This window comes from Nelumbo lutea, chromosome 8 (assembly GCF_056320005.1).
Source record: "Nelumbo lutea isolate HS-2025 chromosome 8, American lotus-T2T, whole genome shotgun sequence".
Taxonomy (NCBI): Eukaryota; Viridiplantae; Streptophyta; class Magnoliopsida; order Proteales; family Nelumbonaceae; genus Nelumbo; species Nelumbo lutea.
In genome coordinates this window covers 5,823,446-5,849,597 of record NC_142691.1, presented here as the reverse complement: position 1 = coordinate 5,849,597, position 26,152 = coordinate 5,823,446, and the positions used below count along the sequence as shown (strand labels likewise).

The window sequence follows — 26,152 nt, the reverse complement described above, 5'->3', positions numbered from 1 at the left end:
TTAGTCAAGAAAACACATAGCTATTCCCTTGCCTACAATAAAGGGGAAGATGCTATAATTATTTGCAAACTCCCAATAAAAAAATATAAACATCACAATTCCATTAGCATCAAACAAATTGTTATGGACGCCTTCCTCGGGAAGACGTACCATCGCCGCCGGCAGCAATAGGCACCTGACCCACTGCCAGCAGCAGCAGTGATTCAGTGATGCTCATCCTACCCAGTTCGGCAACAGCAGCCTTATCTAGATTAGATTAGCTCATTTTGCTTGTTCTTATCTTATTGTTCTTATCTCTTATCTTATCTCGTTAGTAGCTTATCAGATTAGGATTAGCTTATCTTATCCTTAGCAAGATAGAACTGGAAGTCTCCCTACTCAGCAAGGAGACTCCCTTTGATTAGGACTCTTGTAATCTCCTATTTAAGGAGACCCCATTATTGAATGAGACATCGAATAATCAGTTGAAGAAGTGAGTTAGGAGAGTTGGTGATCTCTTGAACAAATCACCAGAGGCGCCAAGATAGGTTCATCAAGAGCAGGAAGGAACAAGGGAAAACAGGAGGTTTTCCCCGTGGACCAACCCGTGATGAGATCCTATTCCCGGGCCCTCAACAACTTGGTATTAGAGCAAGGCGTCATGGGTGATCTGGAGCAGCTACCATCCAGGGTCCACGACCTCGAGCACCAACTCATGGAGACCAGCTCCAAAGTCCGTGAGATCAAAGACGAAGTGAGGGAGCTGCGACGCCTAATGGAGCTATACCTTTCTAGCAGGGAAGGGAACTCTAAAGGAGAGACAGCCGCCAATGGCCGCCGACCAAATCTGCCAGAGTCTTTCGGCGAGCAGCAGTCCGTTAGCCAAAGAACCGTAGTCGTCCCCAAGTACAACAGGCTGGAATTCCCGTCGTACAACGGAAACAGAGACCCCTTAGGCTGGCTGTATCGTTGCGAGCAATTTTTTCAGAACCAACGGACAGATGACCGGGATAAGGTAAGTCTAGCCGCCTTTCACTTAACAGAGGAAGCACAACTTTGGTTTTATCGGTTAGAGCAAGAAGAACCCGGGCTCAGTTGGCCCCAGTTTAAGTCCTATTGCCTTCTTAGGTTCGGACTCCCACTGAGCAGCAACCCACTGGGTGAGCTGATTAACCTTAAACTGACCGGCACAGTGGCTGAATATCAGCGATAGTTCCAAACCCTCCTCGCGAGGGCACCCTCCGTGCGACCCGACCAGCAAGTGGATATGTTCACGGTAGAGCTATCAGAACCCCTGCGGGTGGATGTCGAGATGCAGAATCCCCCAAATTTGGTCACAGCCATGAACCTAGCTCATACGTTCGAGCGCAAATTGCAGCTCAGCCGCGGAATTTTTAATGTGGGTCGGCTACCAAACTCATGGGTACCCCCAAGATTAGCAGCAACGACCCCCTCTTCTGCTACCAGCCGAGAACTGAAATCTCCCACCACCACCGCCTCTAGACCAATGACAAGTAGAGGTAGCAACATGGCCGCTCCACCCATTAAGCGTCTGACCAGGGCAGAAATGGCGGAATGCCGAGCAAGAGGTCAATGTTTCAACTGTGATGACCTCTACTCGGCAAGACATAGATGCAAGAGGCTTTTTGCCTCCTCATCGATGAACAAGAGGAGGAGGAAGAAGAACCAGTCATATTCGAGCCAGAGATCTCTCTCCATGCGATCACCGGCATTAAAACTTCTCAGACCATGCAACAACAGGCACAAATAGCGGGTCAACCGATGCACATTCTCGTCGATTCAAGGAGTACACACAACTTCATAAGTGAACATGCCGCCCTTCAGTTAAAGCTACCAATGGAGCATCAACTGCGATTACAGGTAGCCATCGCAAATGGTGATAGAGTTCACAGCCCAGGAATTCGTAAGGACGTACCGGTACAGGTCAATTCTGAACTGTTTCTTGCTGATTTATTTGTACTTTCATTGGATGGGTTCGATATTGTTCTAGGGGTCAAGTGGTTAATTACCCTAGGCCCGATTTTGTGGGACTTCAGCGCACTCACCATGACCTTCCACCTAAATGGAAAGCAAGTTTCATGGCACGGTTGCAGGGTTAAATAAAAGACACCATAGGTCCATGCACTTCAGACAGAACCGGCAGCCATGGAAAAACTTCTCGCCGAGTTTTCAGATCTGTTCCAGGAACCCAAGGGCCTCCCCCCTCCCCGAGCTTGCGACCATCGTAATCCTTTGGTGGCGGGTTCAGCACCAGTCGTTGTCCGACCTTATCGCTACCCTCACTTACAGAAGGACGAGATAGAGAAACAATGCACAGAGATGTTGAACCAAGGAATCATACACAAAAGTCACTCCCCCTTGTCTTTGCCGGTTCTGTTGGTGGCGAAGCAGGATGGAACGTGGAGGTTCTGTGTTGACTATAGGGAACTCAATGATCAGATGATCAAAGATAAGTTCCCCATTCCCATTGTGGACGAACTGCTGGACGAGTTGCATAGTGCCCAGTATTTCTCTAAGTTGGACCTCAGGTCCAGATACTTCCAAGTTCGCATGGCTCCCAGTGACGTGAAGAAGACTGCCTTTCGCACCCACCATGGCCACTTCAAATTTTTAGTCATGCCATTCGGACTCTCCAACGCCCCATCTACATTTCAGTCATTAATGAACGAGGTATTCCAGCCCCATCTGCGCAAATTTGTTTTTGTTTTCTTTGATGATATCCTCGTTTACAGCAATTCATGGGTAGAGCATGTCCACCATCTGAGGACCGTTTTCGAGCTCCTACACCAACACAAATTATTCCTGAAACGGTCCAAGTGCTCCTTCGGGGAGCGACAGGTTCTTTATCTCGGCCACGTCATCCATGGGCAGGGTGTGACAGTTGATAGTTCCAAGATTCAAGCTATAAAAGAATGGCCCAAACCCCAATCAGCCAAGGCCTTACGCGGGTTCCTCGGTTTAACGGGTTACTACAGCAAATTTGTACAGATCTATGGAGTGTTGGCAGCCCCATTAACCAACTTGTTGAAGAAAAATTCCTTCCGGTGGGACAACGCAGCAGATGAAGCTTTCCTGACGCTGAGAAATGCCCTATCTTCCACCCCTATCTTGCAATTACCTAATTTCGCCCTTGAATTTATAGTTGAGTCCGATGCTTTTGGAGTGGGTATCGGGGCTATACTACAGCAGCAAGGGCACCCGATTGCTTTCTTCAGTCGCAGACTGGACGACCGGCACCTGAAGCTTCCAGCCTATGAGCGCGAACTAATTGGCCTAGCCCGAGCCATTCAACACTAGAGGCCATATTTGTGGGGGCGGTCGTTCGTCGTCAAAACTGATCATTACAGCCTCAAATACCTGTTAGAGCAGCGTCTCACCACTTCCCCTCAGCAGCATTGGGTTAGCAAACTGCTTGGGTTTGACTTCCGGGTGGAATATAAGGTGGGATCCTCAAATCGCGCAGTTGATGCCTTGTCTAGGCAAGATGAAGACGCAATGGTTCTATGTAGCATTTCCCAACCTCGGATCTCTCTGTTTGACGACATTAAGAAGGCAGCACCATAGTCCCCGGAATGGTCGCTCTTGCTACAGAAGATCCAGTCTGGCACCGCTGACCCCAATTGGTCACTTCAAGATGGGTTGGTACTGTATAAGGGACGAGTCCATCTTCCACTAGACTGCCCGTTGATCCCCACCATCATCACCGGCATCCATAACTCCACCCATGAGGGCATTCAAAAAACACTACACCGCGTCCGGACTGATTTCCATTGGCGAGGTATGAAGACTTCTATTCAAGATTTTGTCCATAATTGCTCCACATGCCAACAACACAAATGGGAAAACCTACACCCGGTAGGCCTCCTTCAGCCCCTTTCCATCCCGACACAAATCTGGGCCGACATCTCCATGGACTTCATTGAGGGACTACCTAAGGTAGGTGGCAAATCAGTTCTCTTCGTGGTAGTCGACCGCTTCTCTAAATACGCCCACTCCGTTCCTCTATCACACCCGTACAATGCCATTTTGGTTGCCCTCGCCTTCTTTACACGTCTTTCGCTTACATGGGTTACCAGAATCCATAGTCAGCGATAGAGACCCAGTTTTCACTAGTGCCTTCTGGAAAGAGTTATTCCAGCTACAAGGCACCACCCTGGCCTACTCATCAACTTACCAGCCACAAACCGACGGTCAGACGAAAGTGGTTAACCGCACAATCGAGGTGTATCTCCGCTGTTTCGTAGGCGATCAACCACGACGGTGAGTGGATTGGCTCCCTTGGGCCGAGTACTGCTACAACACAGCCTACCATTCTTCCCTCGGCATGACTCCCTTTCACGTCGTTTATGGTAGGGATCCTTCCCGCTTGCTGTCCTACGAGTCGGGTTCTACTCGTTTGGAAGCAATTGATCACTCCTTACAAGAACACGACGCCCTCCTAGCCGACGTCCGCCTTCGCTTACAGCAGGCCCAACTCCGCATGAAGCTCCACTATGACAAGCACCACCGAGAACTGTCATTCGATCCAAGACAATTTCTTTGGTTGAAATTCCAGCCCTACCGGCAACACTTCTTGCGCCACAAGGCTGCCCCGAAGCTGGCCCCTAAGTTCTATGGGCCCTACAAGGTTCTACGACGGATTGGCAGTGTAGCCTACCAGCTGGAATTGCCCAAGACCAGCCGGATTCATGATGTCTTCCACATCTTGCTGAAGCCATTTACGGGTGTTCCCCTGGACCAAGTTCCCTCCCTGCCACCCTTGAAAGATGGCAAGCTGGTCCCCCATCCTAAAGTTGTCACCCGCTCTCGTTTCAATCGTGGAATCCTTGAAGTCTTGGTGGAATGGTGTAATTTACCATCAACAGAAGCCACATGGATCCCATTGGCAGAGTTCCAAGCCACATATCCAGAGTTCGAGCTTGAGGACAAGCTCGTAGTCCAGGAGGGGAGTAATGTTATGGCCGCCTTCCTCGGGAAGACGTACCATCGCCGCCGGCAGCAGCAGGCACCTGACCCACTGCCAGCAGCAGCAGTGATTCAGTGATGCTCATCCTACCCAGTTCGGCAACAGCAGCCTTATCTAGATTAGATTAGCTCAGTTTGCTTGTTCTTATCTTATTGTTCTTATCTCTTATCTTATCTTGTTAGTAGCTTATCAGATTAGGATTAGCTTATCTTATCCTTAGCAAGATAGAACTAGAAGTCTCCCTACTCAGCAAGGAGACTCCCTTTGATTAGGACTCTTGTAATCTCCTATTTAAGGAGACCCCTTTATTGAATGAGATATCGAATATTCAGTTGAAGAAGTGAGTTAGAAGAGTTGGTGATCTCTTGAACATATCACCAAAGGCGCCAAGATAGGTTCATCAAGAGCAAGAAAGAACAAGGGAAAATAGGAGGTTTTCCCCGTGGACCGACCCGTGACGAGATCCTATTCCCGGGCCCTCAGCACAAATGTTGTGCATTAACTCTGTCGCATGGGGCAAATGAAAGCCTCTGGGAGGGGTAGAAACACCATCTATTTGCAAGCCCTAAATTAAAAATAAAAAAATGGCATATATGGAAATCAATAATTGTGATATTTTTGCACAAAAGAATACCTTAATGGCATTTGTCTCCTCATATATATTGTTCAGCTTTTAGTAGCCACCCTACTAAAGGCATCCTTGTAATATCTCATCTTTTTAAGTTGTAACTTCACAATCCTGGTTGATTTCCTACTCTCTTCTTCTTCTCCTTTCTTCTCTACTACTGAAATCTTCATCTTCCCCCTCTTTCCTTCACAAGAAACTCGACTAAATCTGCAATTAATGATCTCTACTTGGTATCGGAGTAGGTTGAAGGTTCCTTGAAGTTGTTCTCTCATGCACCCCTAGATCGGCCGACTGCATGGTGATTTAAGAGGCTGATCGAAGCTCTCAAGTAAGCCCAATTTTTGGATTTTTTTTGGTGGATCTGTGTGCCCTGTAGCTGGTCTAGGGTTTCTCATCAAAATTAGGAAAAACTAGAGAAAGGGGAAGAGTCATGTTTCTGTTGGACTCTTCAATTTTGACCTAGGAAGTGGCGCCCTAATTTTTTAGGGTTCCTTGGAGTTTTTTGTAATGGGCGATTCAAGTCCTGCCTGATTTGGAGGCTTCTAGAGAGGGCAGCTGCCTCTTCTCTCTCTTCTCCCATCCCACAGAAAATGAATCTTTTGTAGGAAGAAAGTCTAGGGCACCAAAAAGGTGTTGTTGGTTCCAAAAGGTGTTTTATTTGATCTTGCTGCAAATTTCAGTTATTTTCTTTACATTTTTTGATAAGCATGGAGGGCCACGGAATAGAAAATAAGCCCGGGAGTGAAATGGGACCAGTGAGAGGAGGTGTTGGAGACCCTTTCCGAGCTGCGACCATTACTACAGTTAGGTTGGTTGGTGCATATTACTTAGAATGGTCACAATCTGCAAAGATGGCCATTGGTGCTCGTGGGAAATTAGGGTATACCATTGGTGAAGAGGTGGAACCCGAAACTAGTAACTCCCGGTGGGTATAGGAGAATTATATGGTGATGACTTGGTTGTGTAATTCCATGTTGCCACATATAAGTAAAATTTTTTTATGGGCAAATACAGCTAAGGAAATATGGGATGGGTTTGTAGAAACCTATTCACAGAGGGAAAATGTTGCTAGGGCTTATCAATTGAGAAATCAGATTATTGCTACAAGGCAGGGAGATAGATCTGTTGCAGCCTATTTTTCAATCCTTAAAACCCTGTGGTAGGAGATTGACCATTTAGAGACATTTGCTTGGGAAACCACTAAGGATGCAACTACCTATCGAAAACACTTAGAGAAGTATAAGGTGTTTGAACTCCTTGCTGGCCTTAATCCCAAGTATGATATTGCACGACAACACCTTCTTTCCAGGGACAGTGTTACTCTCTCCCAAGCATATGCCTTTGTGTTAGGAGAGGAGTGTAGGAGAGATGCGATGATGAAAAACCTTATTTCTGATCAGTCTGCCATGGTAAGTGCTGTGAAACCTAAATAAAGTGGCAGTGACATCAAGAAGGAAGATAAAAGAGATCTAATCTGTGACTATTATAAGAAGCCTAAACATACAAGAGATACTTGCTGGAAGCTTCACCCACATCTTGTGCCGACTAGATTGAAAAATAAGAAGGGAAATGCGCACATGCAGTTACTGGTGACATTTCGACCCCTCCTACTACAGCTACTCTGGAGTCTGTTGCAGTTGTTGCAATAAGGGCCGAACTTGAGAGGTATGGGCTACTTCTAAACTAGCAGGATACAATCAGTTCCAGTTCAGCCGCAAGCGGACAGCAAGGTACAGGTGGCACTGGTGGAGTCCACTCTACTTCCTTTACTCGCACAGGTAGTTCACACGTCACTGCAAATTATGTTTCCACTTCAGGTAAGGAGGAACCTCCTTGGATTATAGATTATGGAGCCTCAGAGCACAAGACCCAGAGCTCTACTATTTTTTCGACTTACCAGCTCTGTTCTGGAAGAGATAGGGTCTCCATAGCTGATGGATCCCATGTTCCTATTGTTGGGAAGGGATCTGTCAAGATTAGTGATTCTATTTCTCTACCCTTTGTCCTTCATGTTCCTAGATTGAGCGCGAATTTGTTATATGCTAGCAGTTTTACTAAAAACCTAAACTGCTCAGTAATTTTTTCTCCTGGTCGTTGTATTTTGCAGGATCTGTATTCAAAGAGGACGATTGGGAGTGGTCGTGAAGTGAATGGAATCTATCTCCTAGATGTACTTCCTTTTCATCAGAGTCATCATGTCAGCAGGGATAGTGAATCAAGGTCTGTGAGTCAAATTATGCTTTGGCATAATCGTTTGGGTCATTTACTGTTTTTTTCTTTGAGTTTTGTGTTTCCAAAACTTTTTGAGTCTGTTAGTTTGTCAAGTCTGGAGTGTAAAGGTTATCAACTTGGAAAGCATTGTAGACATTCGTTTAAACTTAGTAATAAAAGATGTTCTTTTTCTTTTGATGTTATTCATTCAAATGTGTGGGGCCCTTACCATGTTCCTTCTATAGGAGGCTATCGCTATTTTCTCTTATTTGTGGATGATTTCTCACGATACTCTTGGATTTACCTGATGAGATCCCACGATGAGGTACCATCCTTGGTGAGGTAATTTCATCAGATGGTACTAACACAGTTTGGAACAAGAATAAAGGTGTTCAAATCTGACAATGCCAGGGAGTATTTTGAAAGACATCTTGCCTCATATCTATTAGAATATGGTGTTGTCCATCAGAGCAGTTGCCCCTACAGTCCACAGCAGAATGGTGTTGTAGAAAGGAAGAACAGACACATTGTTGAGACTGCAAGAACCATGATGATCACATCTACAATTCCAGTTCGGTTTTGGGGTGATGCAGTTCTCACAGCAGTATATCTAATTAACAGGGTGCCCTCTCGTATACTTGGATTCAGCACCCCATTCAGTCTTCTTTTTCCTCAAGGGGAGATGTTTCATATTCCTCTCAGGGTGTTTAGGTGTGTTTGCTTTGCACATATCCTTGGTCCTCACCGCTTGAAGCTTGATCCCAAGGAAAAGAAGTGTGCCTTCCTTGGATATGCAGAGAATCAGAAAGGGTACTGCTGCTATGATCCAATCTCTGGGAGCCGGTATGTTACCATGGATGTCACATTTTTTGAATCCATGTACTTCTTCTCAAAGAATCATTTTCAAGGGGAGTGTTTTGGGGAAGTGAGTCAGCAATCTATTCCTCTCCTAGTTCCAGTCCCTGTGTCTACTCCTGTGCTTGACCACCACCCTGTGGCACCTACCTTGCCACCTCCTTTGCGTTCTGCTTCTCAGCATTACTTACGACAGAGACTTCACAAGGAGGTTGATTCCACTACAACAGAACTCACATCACTTCCTGTCGATTCCTTAGAGACTCCAGATTCGGCTGCCATGGATTTAGGTATTCCTCTTGGTCCCGCTACTGTTTCAATTCCCATTGATCATACTAACTCTGTTACAGATAACCTTGATCTCCCTATTGCTCTAAGAAAAGGGAAAAGAAAGTGCATTGCTCATTATATTTCACAGTACTTATCCTACAGTGGACTTTCTCCTTCCTACCATGCTTTTCTCTCCTCTCTTGATTCAGTGTCTATACCCAAGGGTGTTAGTGAGGCTCTCTCCAAACCTAAGTGGAAGACAACCATGCAGGAAGAGATGGCAACTTTGATTAAGAATCAGACATGGGAAATTGTGGATCTACCAGAAGGCAATGAGACAGTTGGATGCAGATGGGTTTACATAGTAAAATATAAGGCAGATGGAAGTATAGAAAGGTACAAGACAAGACTTGTTGCAAAAGGGTACACACAGACCTATGGCATTGATTACTTAGAGACCTTTGCGCCAGTTGCAAAGATGACCTCTGTTCGAATACTTCTTTCTCTTGCTGCCTCATACTCTTGGCCCTTGTTTCAACTTGATGTGAAGAATGGTTTCTTAAATGGGGATCTACAAGAAGAAGTGTATATGGATCTTTCTGTTGGTTTTTACAATGACACTGAAAAGGGAAAGGTATGTAGGCCTAAGAAGTCACTTTATGGCTTGAAATAATCTCCTAGAGCATGGTTTGACAAATTCAGACAGGCCTTGATTGCTTTTGGCTATACTCAAACTCAATCCGATCACACCTTGTTTGTGAAGCAAAGGGAATCTTTGGTGTCAATCCTAATTGTTTATGTGGATGATATTGTTGTCACCGGAAATGATCTAAGTGAGATTGATGGTCTGAAAACGAACCTACATAAAGAATTTGAAATTAAGGATCTTGGAGAACTGAGATTCTTCTTAGGCATTGAAGTTGCAAGATCAAAACATGGAATTTTTATCTCACAAAGGAAGTATGTCTTGGATCTTCTTCAAGAGACAGGGAAGCTTTGAGCAAAGGCAATCAACACCCCTATTGATCAGAACCATAAAATCAATGCATTAGAAGGTGAACCAGTAATGGACATTGGGAAATATCAGAGACTTATGGGTCGACTACTATACTTGTGTATGACAAGACCAAACATCTCCTATGCAGTAAGTGTAGTAAATCAATACATGCATGCTCCACGAGTCCAGCATTGGAAGGCAGTTGACAGGATTCTTGCTTATCTGAAAGGACACCCGGGCAGAGGCATATTGTTTACTAATCATGGCTAGTTGAAACTAGAGGCTTATACAGATGCAGATGGGGCAGGATGTCTTGATGACAGGAGATCAACTTCAGGAGTGTGCACCCTAATTGGGGGTAACTTTGTCTCATGGAAGAGTAAGAAACAAACAGTGGTGGCAAGATCAAGTGCTGAAGCCGAATACAAGGTCATGGCACATGGAGTTTCAGAACTTCTCTAGATTTGTTCCCTGTTAGAAGAAATTGGTATACATGCAGAATAACCTATGATGTTATACTGTGATAACCAAGCAGCAATTAACATTGCCCATAACTCAGTCCAGCATGACCGAACTAAGCACATTGAAGTGGATAGACATTTTATCAGAGAAAGTGTAACTTCTAGAGAAGTTTGTCTTCCATACATTACTTTTGATCTGCAGCTCGCTGATGTTCTCACAAAAGGCGTTGCAAAGAACAAGCTGGAGCATGATCTACGCAAGTTGGGAATGTGTGACATTTACTCCCAACTTGAGGGGGAGTGTTGAATTGGTCTGGTTTGTTTTTATTTAGTTAGGAAGTTGTTGGGCTTTAGGCCCATTAGTTTATGTTTTTTTAAGTTGTGATTGTTCATCTTTTAGTAGCCGCCCTACTAAGGGCATCGTTGTAATATCTCGTCTTTTTAAGTTAAGTATAAATATAGAGGGGGCGGCTAGGGTTAATTTCACAATCCTGGTTGATTAACTACTATCTTCTTCTTCTCCTTTCTTCTCTACTACTGAAATCTTCATCTTCCCCCTCTTTCCTTCAGAAGAAACTCGACTAAGTCTGCAATTTGTGATCTCTACTTATATATATATATATTTTTTTCTTTTTTTTTTTTTTGAGGAAATCATGTTGTAAGACTACCTTCCACTTACTAATCTCTTGTCCATTTCTAGTTGCCATTTGAAAGCTCTTCTTCTCACTTTTGGGTACAGGCGAAACCCCCAAGAAATGTAGTAAGTCATTTTTAAGAATCATCCTCCCCCCGCCCCCACCAAATAAAAGAGGAAAAATCCTGTGGAGGTGTACAAGGGCTACCATCTTATAGATAATTTGGGAAGTAAAGAACACAAGATTTTTCAAAAGTACAGACCAATCTAAAGAGGTGCTGATAGAAAATATGGTGGCTCACTGGACTACATCTCTAAGAGTTTTTTATTGTTCCCTCACCTAACCACATTAAATTAAACTTAGACGAGTGCTGTTTGGGTAGCCTTAGACCATATAGGTAGAGTATTCAGAAGTATTACCCCTCTTTTCTTAATGAATTCAGTAACTTTTCTCAAAAAAAATGTATTCAGAAATAACTGAGAGAACATCATCACAAGGATTAAAATTAGCTAAAACATTTGATCTTGGGGACATCAATAGAACAGACTCACGGACAACTGCAAGCTGGCTTAAAAATAGAGTGATTGCAACCCTATAAAACAACCCACTAACATATGGAAAAATAGAGGCTACCTCCAAGGTCTACTACCTTACTATGACAATCAAAATCCGCTAAGGTGGACTAATGTGTGTTGTGCGTGTTCACATGGACTACTATCTTACCAAGACAAGTTACTAATATCGAGCTAGCCTGACATGTTAAGCAATTGGTTCAAGTGAAAAATCAAATCACCCCATGAGTGCATGCGCATGCCTGGTTGATTTGGTTCATGAGTTAACATAGTGACAACACTTTGTTGCAACCTTACAAAATATAAGACAGAAATTCTAACAATCAAGGGTAAAACCAAATAACCCAATGAGCGATTGCCTTTCCTTCTAACCCAAATGACATAAAAATAACTCTCTAACAAATGGAAAAGTAGAGGCTACCTCCCAAGGTCTCTTACCTTACTACGAAAATTAAGAACAGCTAAGCTAGCCTAATATGTGTTGTGTGCACCCATATGGTCTACAATCATACCAACACAAGTTCTAATTTCATAAATCAAATTACTTTTAGGGAATACATGATACATCAATGCATAATACCTGATGAGTGCTTAACTTTACCGTTTTCAAAAAAAAAAAACATAAGATGGACAAATATGCAGACATTGTAGTTTGCCATTTGAATTTCTTACTTTGTCCTAAATTTTGTGCTTTTCCTTTTCCATCTTTTCCCTTTTACTTCATTGTTTGTATAGTACACACCGGGGAGGGGAGCGAGGGGGGGAGAGAAACAGAGAGATCAGAACCCAAATAATTTAAACAAGCAGCTGATTAAACCTTGATGACTGCCAAATCATGATACATTTTCAATATCAAGTAATTTTCTCCATCAAAAATTGATAACATTCACTTTTCTGTTTGGGTGGGGTGGGGGGTAAGTAAAATATATGCATTGTTCAGTAACACAAGAAGAATCTTGTTTTAGTAGGGTAACTTGCCCAACTCTTTAGGATTAAGCATTTAACCAGTAAACGAAATGCAGATTAGTTAATTTTGAAAAACCAATAAATTGGCAAGGAAGAAAGCATATACACGATTAAACTTCATCAGAACAACTTCATAGATGGAGGGTGGGGTTTAGTAAAACACTACTCATTGTTTAGTAACATGAGAATAATCTTATTTTAGTTGGGTAGTTAACTTGCTTAATTCTTTGAGGATTTTTTTTTCTAGTCAAACTCTTTAGGATTAAGCAATTAACTGAGAAATGAAATGCAGTCTAGTTAATTTTCAAAAACCAATGAAGTGATAAGGAAGAAAGTGTATGCATGATACTTCATGATTCAACTACATTAGAACAACTTCACAGAATTAGTTACTAGATCCTTACCAAGACCGATCCGTTCACCAATCTGAAGATCCTCCCATGGAATCTCCCATTCAGCAACCTCATCAAGCTGTAGGTTAACTCTCTCACGGTCAACAATATATTGGTCATTAATGGCCGTTTCCATTAATTTCACAAGAGATCCTTGGGCATTTTGTGGATGCTCTTGCAAAGAAATACTGCCTGTAGTTTCCGCATTATTTGCCATTCTTCCCACATTTCCCTTATTGCCTTCAGGAGCGGCACTGGTTAATATATTTTGAAGTTTCTTTTCGTGGGAATTATCTGGGTGTGACAGTGAAGATTCTTGAATTTGTTCTCCATACGGAGTTCTTGTAACTGCACATGACTTAACAGCCATACAATCAGTGTGCATCATTTCTTTAACTTCATTGTCAATCAAAATAAAACCCTCACTTGTAGACTGATGATCTGAGCAATCACAACCTGGTTTATTTGTAGATGAACTAGCAGTTGGCATCCAAAGTTGAACATCTGAAGAAATATTTGCATCTTGTTTTTGTTCTTCTGTCATATTCCAAACAGAACTTTTTTGCTTATTTTCATAAACAACATGATTTAAGGATTCCACTTCAACAAAGGGTACAATTGCATGCTCGGTGCTTGAGGGAAGCTTATTAAGATAACATTGAGTTTCATCATGAATTTTTTCCCCCTTAACAAAATGGCTTCTGACAAGTGCTCTACATCCTTCTGGATCCTGGGTTGAAATATCAGAAAACAAATCTGGAGGTGGTGATGCACCACTCTCTAACAAAACAGCATGCAATTTCTGTGCAAACTCTGGGTTTTGTGCTGCAGTGGTTACATATTTAGAAACATATTTGACTTTCATCTTTTGGGCAGATGAAGCTTTTTCACCTGTTCCTGATGGGCTTTCGTGTGATCCATATAAAGAAGGAAGGAGCTTCCCAAATTCATATTCAAATCTCTCAGTTTGACTTTCTTCAATAGAACTGTCATTGTCCCCCTTCACTTGAGTGACACTAGATGCTTCATTAGAACCTAAAATACCAGTTTGTGAACTACAACCAGGATCAAATGGAATTCCTCCTGACACCTGGTTGCCATTTTCAGACTGACAGTTGATCTTGTCACGCGTGAAATATGAATCATTTATACTGTCTGAAGTGCTTACAGAGCTCACTACATTCAACCCAGAGTTTTGAATATGGCCACTAGGTGCCTCAGCAGGAATTAGAGTGCCTGGAGCCCCCATTAGATCAATTATGTACTCACTGCATTATTCATACAAAGGATTAGCATTATAATTCATTTTACTCATGAATTTTGACATTAAAGGTCTTCTATTTAGTGAAGCACTAGAAAAGGTTGGATAAAGGCACTGTAATAGGATGGCAATTAAGAGCACAAAGCATATTCTACTTGACCATCCTCACCAAAATAACTTTGGAGAGCTTTTCATCCTACTCAACAGATGATATCATAAGAAAATGGAAAGAAGTGGCAGGGAACTCAATGAGAAAGGCTTTGACATGCAGAGAATGGACAAGATCAAAGAGAGGGTTTATAAAGCTCAATTTTTTATGGGAATAGTTTGGGAAATTCAGGGCCTTTAGGCATTGGAGGGGTTTTCAGAAATAAGGAAGGCAATATTCTACATTTCTACCTCTGTTTTCAGCACTGATTAGTGTAGGCGATTCTCAAGGACTGAAGTAATAGTGGTCTTGGAAGGAGTACAGAGGGCAAGGGTGATGTGCTGAAACAGGTCAACTACTGAAGGTGATTCAAGGACAGTGATTAGATAGTTGCAAAAAGGTAGGTGCAGCTCTTTGGGCTTATAGAAATGAAATGAAGAAGCTCAGATGGTTAACTAGAAATATGGAAGTGAGAGTCCAATGGGTTCAAAGAGATGCAAATAGTATGGCCAATACACTAGCAAAACAAGGGGTGGGGAGACAGCAATCTTTTCGGGCAAGTTTGTAATCTTGTATTGATAATAGGCTAGAGGAACTTTTTATCACCATAACAGGTGGTTGTAACGGTTGTTGAACTTTTTATCTCCCCACTTATACTACCATTTTTTATTGGAAATGCTAACTTCATTAAAGAACTTTTAAAGTAAAGAAGTCAACCCCTAGTAGAGGAAGTTGAAACAGCAAACAGAATACATTACAGCTTCTAACCCACTAATACTACCACCACAAAAATAGTTCCTAAAAATTAGTCCTAAGAAACATTATATTGATGCAACAATGAAGAACAGGATTCATGCTTCTGGCCCAACATTGGTGAGGTAAGGTAGAAATAATTATGACTAGTTGGTACCATTAGTTGATGATGAGACATCACCACTAATCCCACATTGGTAAGATAAGGCAGATGATTATCATGAATGGTTTGAAGTGCCAGTTAGTGACAGAAAGAGACATCACCTTTCATAATCAATTTTAATCAAGTTCACAGCTCCCTCATCAGTACCCGTATAGTAGCTCCCTTTCACTAGCCTACATGGAAGATTGATCCGATCAGCTAGTACCTATCACGAGAAGTATGGAGCCATTCAATGCTTTTGTTGAAAAAGTCACCAAAAGGATCATAAATATGTAAAATAATCAGCAATCTTATTAATTTGAGTGATTTTTTTGGCACTAAAACAAAACTTATTAAAAAAGAAGACTACAGGAAAGGTTACCAGAAGTCAACCGAGAGAGAAGAAAAACACCTATAAATTCCCCATACAAACTTCAACTTATGCAAGATAAAAAAAAAAAAAGACCAAATAATAAATAGACCCTTTTACCAACTAAAAAAAATAAAACAGAACACCAAACGTGACCAACCAAAAACATAACAAAAACCACAAGGAATTCCACAGAGGAAACAATTATCTACTTCTTCTTAAGAGCTTTCTTTCATTTCATCATCTATTAATTTGAATGATCTCTCATGTATGAGCACTAAGAAAAGAAGAGGCAGTTCAATTAAAGTCATCATTTGTTCTTTTTTTCCATAATTTAGTTATTCTCAGATGACAACAACATGCTTCTTTACTGATGGATAAATGAATAAATCCGTTTATTTGACTGGATTTAAACCAAAAGACAATAAAGAAAACTAAAAGAAGTTCATCATTCCAACCATGCAAATTTGTGCTCTGCCTGATTGCATTGTTTTATAAGAAATAATAAGTATATTGCATTGATGCAAGGTAAATAAGAAAAATTAGAGAAACCATCATAACAACATCTTCTAAAACCTACTGGATCCCCTCTAGAAAACATAAATATCCTTATTAAACTGATGAATTTCCCTGACAATGCTCAATTCTTGTCACAACCACTTTGCTATGCTAACTGCTATGGAGCTGGCTGATCTTGGAACAAAAAGGAATGAAGAGTTCACTAGATGGAAATTGTCCACTTCACTGATCTAATATTATATTCTCCAAATTGCTGTCCATCCTGACAAAGATCTACACTTTGAGTGACACTAAAACCTTCTTTCTTTCCTTGTTCAATGAAAGTGAAACTTGGGCTGACTATGGAGCGGGAAACAACTTACAGATAGACTTCAACATCGGCCAACACCGTGGCTGAGAGTTTAATCAAACAGCGAGCAAAGAGAAATCATTGTATTGGGGATTGATTCCCCAAGGTGAAAATTTGTAAAATGTACAAAGGAGGAGGATAGCTAAACTTTTTTTTTTTTGATAATTAGGGAGGACAGCTAAACTTTTTTTTTTTGATAATTAGGGAGGATAGTTAAACTTGGCAACCAATTAAGATTATTCTATGGACAGCTTCAAGGCAGAGTTTTTTTTTTCTCCCAAATTTCCAAAAGAGAATATTTTACAAATGTTGACAGCTAAAGGGGCTGGATGGATCTAATACAGCTGCATCACATAGAAACTTTTTCATGCATCTGATGAAGTGGGACCAATGAATCATATGGAACCTACAAAATAATCCACCTTTCTTACTAGTATATTTTGGTGTTCTGTCAGGTCCTTGCCCTTCTTTAAGGTCATGTCTCTGTAACCCCCTAAACTTGGATAGGCTATTTAAGCAGAGGTTGACTTTCCTATTGGCATTGTATGGCTAAAAAGGTTAGCAAGTGAAGGAGTAGACAGCACTGGTTGTTATTTATCAAAAAAAAAAAAAAGTAGACAGCACTGGTCATGCAATTCACAAGATTGACAAGAAAACCTGGAAGGAACTGGGCATCAGTAGAGGGAGAAGCAGAGAGAGAGAGAGGTTGATATGTTGAAAGGAAATGGAATTTACACCTAAATCCCTAAGAGGATCTAATAGAAGCACTAGAGGCAGAGGTAAGAAATAGATTTGTTCAGGGTCTACAGGTCAGTTGTGGGATTGTATGTGGGAATTTGGGATTAGCTTTGACTGTAATAAGCAGGTAGTCTCTTGGTGTTCGTTTGTAGTTACATCTTGCAGTTTCTGGTAGATTCTGCTTGGGCCACAAAGCTTGCACAGTTTTTGTTCTTATTTTTTTTCTTTTTAATACAAAGTTTTACTTTAGTATCAAAAATTTGTTGCGTGGTTTATGGAAATATGGAAGTACTTTTAGTTCATCAAAGAAACTAGGTATTGGCATCTAGGTTGAACATCTACTTGCAACAGATGACAAAGATAACCCATTCCTCATTTGATTCCCATGCAAAGAGCAGAGAAATAAGATCTAAAAAGCTTTGATCCTTTTCTCTATGTAACTAGTTTGGTTGTGGCTGCTTTTTTGTCTTTTTCATAACCGCTGGTTTCTCTGGCCTAGTATCCTGCCCTTGGTGCCCAAACTGTCTAAGTTGGGGGCTTATTCTGGTCAAAACTGCCTTAGACAACTTTGAACCAAATGAATGAATTACAACTGATAAAATCTGGAAACCATAAATTCCTTCCTACTAAAGTTGGTTCACCAAAAGATATACAAGTAACATATATAATATTACATGCATGATTTCTCATTTGCATAAACATACCCATATTCATATATTCATATCTTTTGAACTTAAGCATTCCGGAGCCTCTTCAACTTTGAAATCCACCAGTCACAATCCAATTTCCAGTTCTGGGAAAGTATGACCTGTCATGGAGTGTTCTTTGGGTATCACACTTTATCGTTTTCAATAAAATTCCCTTCTAACTAAGAAAAGGTGGGCATTATTTTAACTTCCAAGTGGGTAGAAATAGCATTGAGTGGAAACTGGAAGTCTCAGTCTTACAATATCTATCTTAACTTCTGGTTGTCCTGCAAGCTTCCTCTAGCATTGTGGAGTATGTTCTCTAATCTGAATTTTGGTCTTTGTATTCGGGTGATGACTTGTCACCTCCTGCTGTAACTTCTTTTTCCCTTTAATAAAATTTTTACTTTTACTTATAAAAAATTGAATAATAGAGTTCTGGGGTGGGTGGCATGTATCAGTTTTGCTGTATTTTTCTTTTTCTTGGCTTCCTTGATTGAAAAAGAAAATAAAAATCTGACCCCCAAAAGGCATGATGCAGCATCACATCAGTCAAACTGGCCCAACCCAATTTAGGTTAGGACTAGGTAAATTAGACTAAATCACTGATAAAATTTGGTCTAGCAACTGGGTGGATAAATGGCTGGACCAGGTTGTGTATTTAATGTGAAATATGGGGATTCCTTGGACACATTGACTACTTCTGAACAACATTTTTTCAACTCAAGCTTCTTCTGCCAGCTTATTTGCATTGTCACATAATGGCAACTCACCAACCAGACACAAAAGGAACCGCATTTAACAGAAATATCCTAAACAGCTTTGCCTATACACAAGGAAACAGATTGGGCATTCATGCGATCAAGAGAAACGGAAAAACGGTCCAGCTCACATTTTGCTTCTTTTGAATATTAACTTTAAAAGGCCATTTGTTTCACAAATTATAGAATGTATAGAAAGCTCATTATAATGTTTCTACCAAAATCATCCAAGATAATAGCATAAGTATGATATGATCTACAGCATGACTACATCAACAATGCTAGAATAGATGAACATGGCCCGTACAAGCTTTGAGATAAAAGGTATCGGTTTAATACACTCATTGCCTCTTACCATTTACTAAGCAGTCAATGCAAGAAAAAATAATTCAATGAAGGTAAATAACATGATTACAGCATTACACCCAAAATATTTTGGTGTGCATATGTGTGTGTGAGAAAAGCAAGTTGAGTCTAACCTTAAAAAGCAAAGCCCTGTGACGTGAAAGTCCAACATCAAGGCAGCCAAGGGGAAGAACGATTGTTTTTAGCAAATTGCGTAGCTCATTACTTCTAGCTGTCCACCTTCTTAACATTACATCAGCATCACCAACTGGACCACCCATGGTATTAGCAACAAGATCAGCAATCTTCTGGACCAGACCGCTTAAAATTTGACCAAGCTTTGCAGCTTGGCATTCCAAAGCTATAGAATCTGCTCTTCTCTCGAGCTGTTGCAGTATGGGATCAATAGAACGGTTTACCAGAATCACTTCATAATCAGTGCTATCTGAAACGGCTGTTGCTTGAAGATCAACCAGCAATGGCATTTTCCCTTGTAAATTTGAATTTGCGGAGATGCCATAGACATCATAAAACCCATCCATCACTTTATCATCATAATTTACAACATTGTAGTTCTGCAAAGAAAACAAAAATGCAATTTCCACATTGTTTACCCATATAGAAGTTGACAATATCTTCACCCTTCAAAAGAGAAAGTGGGCAATAAAGAAAGAGAGAAAATACAGTAGGAGACAGGTAAGGAAGATGGAGAGAGAAAAAAAGGTTCTAGGTTTGGATGAGATGGATAGGTCAGCTTATTTCATGTGCATATCCATCATTTATATAAAACAATTTTTTTTTATAATCTTATGTAAATAAATTGTGTTTTCCCTTTTAAGTTTTGCGAGGAACGTTTTAGAACAAGAAGAGGAGATCCAAGAAGTGACAAACTTGTTCATATGCAACAAAAGGCCATAGAGATAGAGGGTATTGGTCTGAAAGAACAGAAAACCCTAAAGAGAAAAGAGAAATGCCTATAACAATGTGAATTTGGTATTTATTGCATTAGCAAAGAATGTGGAATAGATAGAATAGAATGGAAAGATGGAATAAATGATTTTTGTACAAAAGCTAATACTAGACAATGGGGGAGTGACGTAAGTCTTCTGCAAAATTGCTCCTGTTCATTTGGTCATTACTTGGTTATAGAAAGGTGAATATATAATACAACACTTGCCCCATTACCATATTTGACTAAAGGACCAAATCGCCCAAGTGCATAATGAAGAGATGATTTCATAACAGAAAAGGTGAACCTTAAATAATCAAGCTTCAAATTCAGGCTGTTTTTCCCCAATAATGAAACATAGGCAATGCATACGATCGGAAAACACAAAGAAATTATCCGCCAGAACAAACCAAAATCACTCCAAATAAACATTCTTTTTACACAGTTTCCGAATTTCAACTCTTCTGGTTTGTACCCAAATCAACCACTTATACAATGGGAAAGAAATGCTCAAGCTGCAATTTCAATTCGAACATAGACACACTAAAGCCAACTAAATATGCAAGACAGAAGCTCCAATAAGCGAATCAATGAGATCCAGAAGACATAACTCCAGTTAATTGACCCCTAATTCCTCTGCATAATCACTTCACATCACTAAAACCACAAACCGAGAGAGAGATACGTACCCAATACTGGAGCGAGAGAAGCTCAACAAGGGTTTCATCAGCAGCCACAGAAGAACAGCCCAGACTAATCCTCTTGGCGGCCTTGATCTGAGCCGATTCTGGGTCCTCGCGCGCATCGGGATCCGATGCACTAATTGCCAAAGCGAGCTGCACCTGAAACTCCTCTTCGAAGAAATTGAAATCAACAGAACTCTCCGCAGACGCAGCAGCAGAAACAGCACCGGTCGTCCTGTCGGCTGCATCGCCAACTCTATTCCTCGCAAATGTCGAACCCGTCGACGACGAATGAGATGCAGAAGCAGAAGAAGGCAACGATGGCGGAGAAGGACTATTGTTAGCACGGCTTCCGCCTAACCTGTGATGCTCGTTGACGCTCCCTCCGATGTGGAGTTTGCGCAGTAGATGCTTCATCCTGGACATTGATCACGTCGCATCAAATCAATTGCCAACTCTCTCTCTCTCTCTTAAGTCTTAACCTACACCCACTTCCACTGCCACTCCCTAAAAGCAGATTCTCTTAATATGCGCACACCTTCATCGTCAAGCTTCCACCCAGTGGAATTTAATTAACTGCTCCCCCTTCCCTCCAAGCATTACTAGTGGAGAGATAGAGAATAATAATTTATAAATTTAACTCTTCTTATTTGTAGAAAGAAATTGCAACATGGGCTAACCCTCCACCATTTTCCACTGGACCTTCTTAACCCATGGAGTCGGGAATGGAACCAGCATTGGATTGATGATTTGGTGGGCCACATCCAACTTGTTTGTTTGATTGTTGGGTTTATTTGCAAATTCATCAATTATAAGCATTCAGGGTGGCCCAGTAAAAATGGGTTGCAGTAAATGGGCTAGGGTTCTTGTATTACTGAATGAAATGGACCTACCCATTCCCACCCATAATGAGATTGGTGTGGAATCCACATTTTTGGTATTTGGTATTTCTATATATAAAGAAAGAAGAGGATGAATGTGAAGGTGATGGGTAAATGGCAACAAGTAAGCCTGTGAATGGTGAGGTGAATTGACTTCACTTCTTTCCTTCCATCTTTCTTTCTACGATTAAGGCTTGTCAACCAACTAAAACTAGCAACATGTTTGTTATAACCCCATGATTCCTCCTATCCTGTTTTATTTCTCTCTCTCTCTCTTTTTTTAGTGGATTGCTGCCTCATTCCTGTGCATTTCTGGGTGAATCATTACTCATCATTAAGTAAATGGCTAAATCTCTTCTAAGCTTTTTGGTCCAGGCATGCCCATTATAGCATAAATCCATTAAGGCCCACGGTTGAACCCGGCCACAAGGCCCACAACCACAAGAAATGGTTGGCAAAGTTTGATCCAAACTCATTTAGTGGAAGTAAATCGACAATGACGAACCCAGACGCAGGCAGGCTGGCTGGGTCTATTAAGACCCATTAGATTGATCAGCCCAACGCCTTGTAGCCTTTTTTGAATTAATTATAGTCTAGATTGTAAATTCATTCATGTCCACCTCATACAGAGTCACTAAACGCCTTTTTAGTTTTAGTGCCACACACTTTCTAGGCTTTGAAGTCGCAAAAAGAACTTTGTTTTCACGTTCAACTTTAACTAACTAATTCGGGAAGTATGCATGTAATGGGCGTTTGGTAGTTTGGTTGTGCTTTAAAGTTATTGAGCCCCGGCTGCGATACAGAGAAGATTAGATACTTGAAATGCTTTTTTTTTTTTTTTTTTGAGTTCGGCTTCGGTCAGCGCAATGCCCATTTGAACAGTTTTTACAGTCTTGCATTGGAAATTTATGTGTTTTATTTCATTGGAAAATATTTCTGATTCAAGGATGCAAGAGGTTGTTTTGCACAGTGTGAGCATGAGCTTACTCTGACTGAGCCATCTCTTTTTTGGGTGTTGTTTGACAGTTAGACGTCATTAAATGCCACTAGACACCATATAAGCTGAATAGTAAATAAATTCATAGGTTTTGGAGTAAAACATTAAAAAGTAAATTTCCCCCATAATTGGCTCACAAACAAATTGAGACAAACATTTATCTAATAAATGTTTTACCAAACAGTATTTTAAAATAAATGTCTATGTGACAATGAACCGGTGTCATTCTTCAAATAAATAGCAGCTGAACCAAACACTATCTTAATATATTATGATGAGGACAAAATCACAAGATTTTAGTATTTTACCATAAAATTATACAAAAATGTTGTGAATCTGAACTGTCTACAAATGGTTTTAAAGCACACCACACACCCCTAAAAGAATGTTTAATGAGTTTCATGTGTTCTAAAACTAATTTATCTATAAAATATCTACAATACCAAACACCCCCGTAATGAATTTTGGCATAAAATAAGACAACTTTAGGCTCACCAACAGAAATCTATATTGTTTTGTCATCCATTTCATTTGGTTGTTGAAATTTGAGATAGGTTTTTGAATGAATCTCTAAACTAAGGGTTTGCTCAGCAATACGGTTGGTTTTTTTTTTTTTGGACAAAAACTACCACATCAGTAAAATTAACAAAGACAATATAATTTTGTTATTGTGACAATTGTTTTTGTTTTCAAAAACAAAATCAAACACCTCTCAAGACTATTAAGATCAAAACAAAGGAAAACCATTTCGACTTTGATCTAAATAATCTAACTTCCCTTCATGATTCAACTGCTAGAAAAGAAACAACAGTTTTTGTAGGAGAATCTGAAGAAAAACATGAAAATTGCATGTCAGAGTTAGATTGTGAGTAAAGTAGGAAGTAAAATGATGTGGTCCTCAATTCATGTAAAAGAGAGTGCATGTGACCTTGACTTTTAGGGAAGAGTAAATTAAAATCCTGGGATGCAATTCTTTTTCTTTTTCTTTTTTTTTACCGTTAATGAGTGCATATGTGACATAGTGTTAGGAATGGCAATGGGGTGGGTTTGGGGCAGGGATCATATTCTCTGTCCCCAACCTTGATCCCCTTCGGGGATAAAAGTTGTCATCCATCTCCAATCCCTGATAGGGATAGGTTCCTCTTTGGGGCCCAGATTTCCAACATTTTTTAATTAATAGTATTTTTTGAAAAATAATTTTATTTAAAATAAACAAATATTTTAAAATACATTTTGATATATAAAAATAATATAAAATATATATATAATCAAGGTTGGGCGGGGTGGGGCCCTCATTGCCCATCCCCGACCCCTGAACCCCAGTCGATGATCCCTATTAATTCCCGTCACTATCCCTGCTCCGCCAAAGCAATCCCCATCAAGTTGGGGAGGTTACCCATTAGGGATGGGAAAATTGGCATCCCTACATAGAGTGCAAACCTTGCATCTGGTTCAGATTTTAACTTCAGTAGTGGATTTGCCCCCCTCAAATAGGTAGTTGCATCTAAACATGGTTTTCGAACAGTCATTGACTTGGATGATTAGACTGTTCAACTTGAAAATTGTCTAAACAACCGGTTCCATTTTACCCTTAACTTATTCCTTGGCCAAAAACCATTGACTTGATCAATGACCCACTGACCTAAGCGATAGGACATTGACTCACTTGACTTAAAACAATGGTTTTGACCATTTTTTATTCTGTATTAGAATAGGCGATCTATTCAAACCGAACCATCAAACCATTGACACAAAACCCGAACCCGGTGGCCGTTCCAGTTCCAAGTTGGTTTTTAAAATATTACGTCTAAGAGGCCCGTCCATACTCGCCTCACTATTTTCTCTATTTTATTTTTATTTTTTAGTTCTGATAATTGTGGAATCTGATGGCAGCGTCTACGTATGATTTGAAGGTTAGGTAAGAAGCAGAGAGAGGATTGCTGGATTGCATTAGCAGCCACAAGGGGAAGAGAAGACTGCAAGTTGAAGCCAGGTTACCCGAGTTAAATTTCAAAGTTTCAATTACATCAAACTCCAATGTGCCAGCTATCCTATTGGTAAAGTCTCTAGTTGGGAGCCTTAGGAGGGTTACTCTGTTGTGTAGTCCATTGTCAATGGCAGTTCGGGTCTCCTACCCACATCTACCCACGTCTGCTGTGTATCTCCCATATTTGTTTATTATCATTCATTGAGATATATTTCCAATGTACGGCTGTAGTATATGGGTAGGAGATAAAATATGGCTGATTAAGGGTCCACTTCTACTCATCTGTCTCCATTCAAAATAAATGTTTGGGGACAAGTAACATTCCATGGTAGCATGTAGGAAGAGTACCAAGTAAAATTGAGCGATAAAATAGAGAATCCCATCGTGAACAAACCACTCACCATTAGACCTGGGCACGGGCCAGGTTTCGGGCCTGATTTTATATTGCGTCGGATTAAAGCTTTGGGTTGAATTCACTAAAATTTTAGCAAAAGTTATGTCTGAGCCCGACTCATGAATAGGCCTACTCACCGTGGAGAAAAGCTTGGCTGTTTGGAAAAAGCAGACTGAACTGTTTGAGAGCTTTGATGGGTGAGGGGTAAAAGATTTATCTGCAATCTATAATTCTTTTAACCAAAAAGTCAAGTAAGCAACTGAGTGGGGTAACATGTCATGTGCAGAAACTTCCAAACAGCCCACACCGTTTTCTTTCCAAACAGCCAACCTTTCCTCCTCATTATGGTTGTGCTTTTGTACCATTTGCTGTTTTTAGCTGAAATGAAATATTTTGGGTTGATCAAACAACTTGACAAATAACCCTTGTTTAAGGCTGTTTATAGCTGATATATGCAAAATCGGCTTCAGTCACTGCAAGGCCCGTTCAAACAGCCTTTACAGCTTTGCATCGGGAACATCTCCGTACTTTTATACCGTATTTCATGGGGAGATATTTCCAATGCAAGGCTGTGATGGTTGTTCGAATGGGCCTTGCAGTGATTGAATCCCATTTCGATATATGCATACTATTTGATATTTCCTTTTTTTATAATTCTTTTTTTTTTCATATAATTGGCCAAGAAAAGTGAAGTCTAATCCTTCAAGCTGAAATGACTCTCATATGTGATGTGACAATATAGATTTATCACCAATTTGTGTTGATCAATTCAAATTAAGGTAGAAACGACAATAGTACCAAAACACAAGCTATATTATACAAAACATACATGGATTGACAGAAACCAGCCAAAACAATCCATGTCTTTGGGGAAGCAAATAAAGCCATTGATTTTGTTGCCAGGAGTAGATGATTTAAGGCTCCGTTTGGTTTGTGAAAAGATTTGGGTGGGATGGGATGGGAAAGTGTACAAATTTACACTTCCATTGTTTGTTTTTATATATGGGAAAATAATGGGAAAAACATTGTTCATCATCTCTTACCGCCAGAGACATTAATTCAGACTAACAGGTAGCAGCAGACCATTTAGACTAAAATAAAACCTAATTTTCCTATTTGGAAGAAGAAGAAAAGGAGGAAGGGGAATGACTATTCATCATCTCCTACCTTCAGACTAACAGGTACCAGTAGACTGAACCCCCATCTCTCTCCACTTCTAAATCTTACTCGCATATT

General features: G+C 40.6%; 1 protein-coding gene across 1 annotated transcript in view; it reads right to left on the bottom strand.

Annotated features, from left to right (window-relative positions):
• LOC148842364 (Protein kinase superfamily protein) overlaps nucleotides 1–21,279 on the bottom strand; it is a 33,503-nt gene extending 12,224 nt beyond the window's left edge. The window contains exons 1-4 of the mRNA XM_088956885.1: nucleotides 20,664–21,279; nucleotides 19,160–19,600; nucleotides 15,380–15,483; nucleotides 12,966–14,221 (exon numbers count right to left, since the gene is read on the bottom strand). Coding sequence (XP_088813011.1) covers nucleotides 12,966–14,221; nucleotides 15,380–15,483; nucleotides 19,160–19,600; nucleotides 20,664–21,083 — 2,221 coding nt within the window. The 5' untranslated portion in view covers nucleotides 21,084–21,279. The remainder of the gene's footprint in view (nucleotides 1–12,965; nucleotides 14,222–15,379; nucleotides 15,484–19,159; nucleotides 19,601–20,663) is intronic.
• Nucleotides 21,280–26,152: the final 4,873 nt, after the last annotated feature.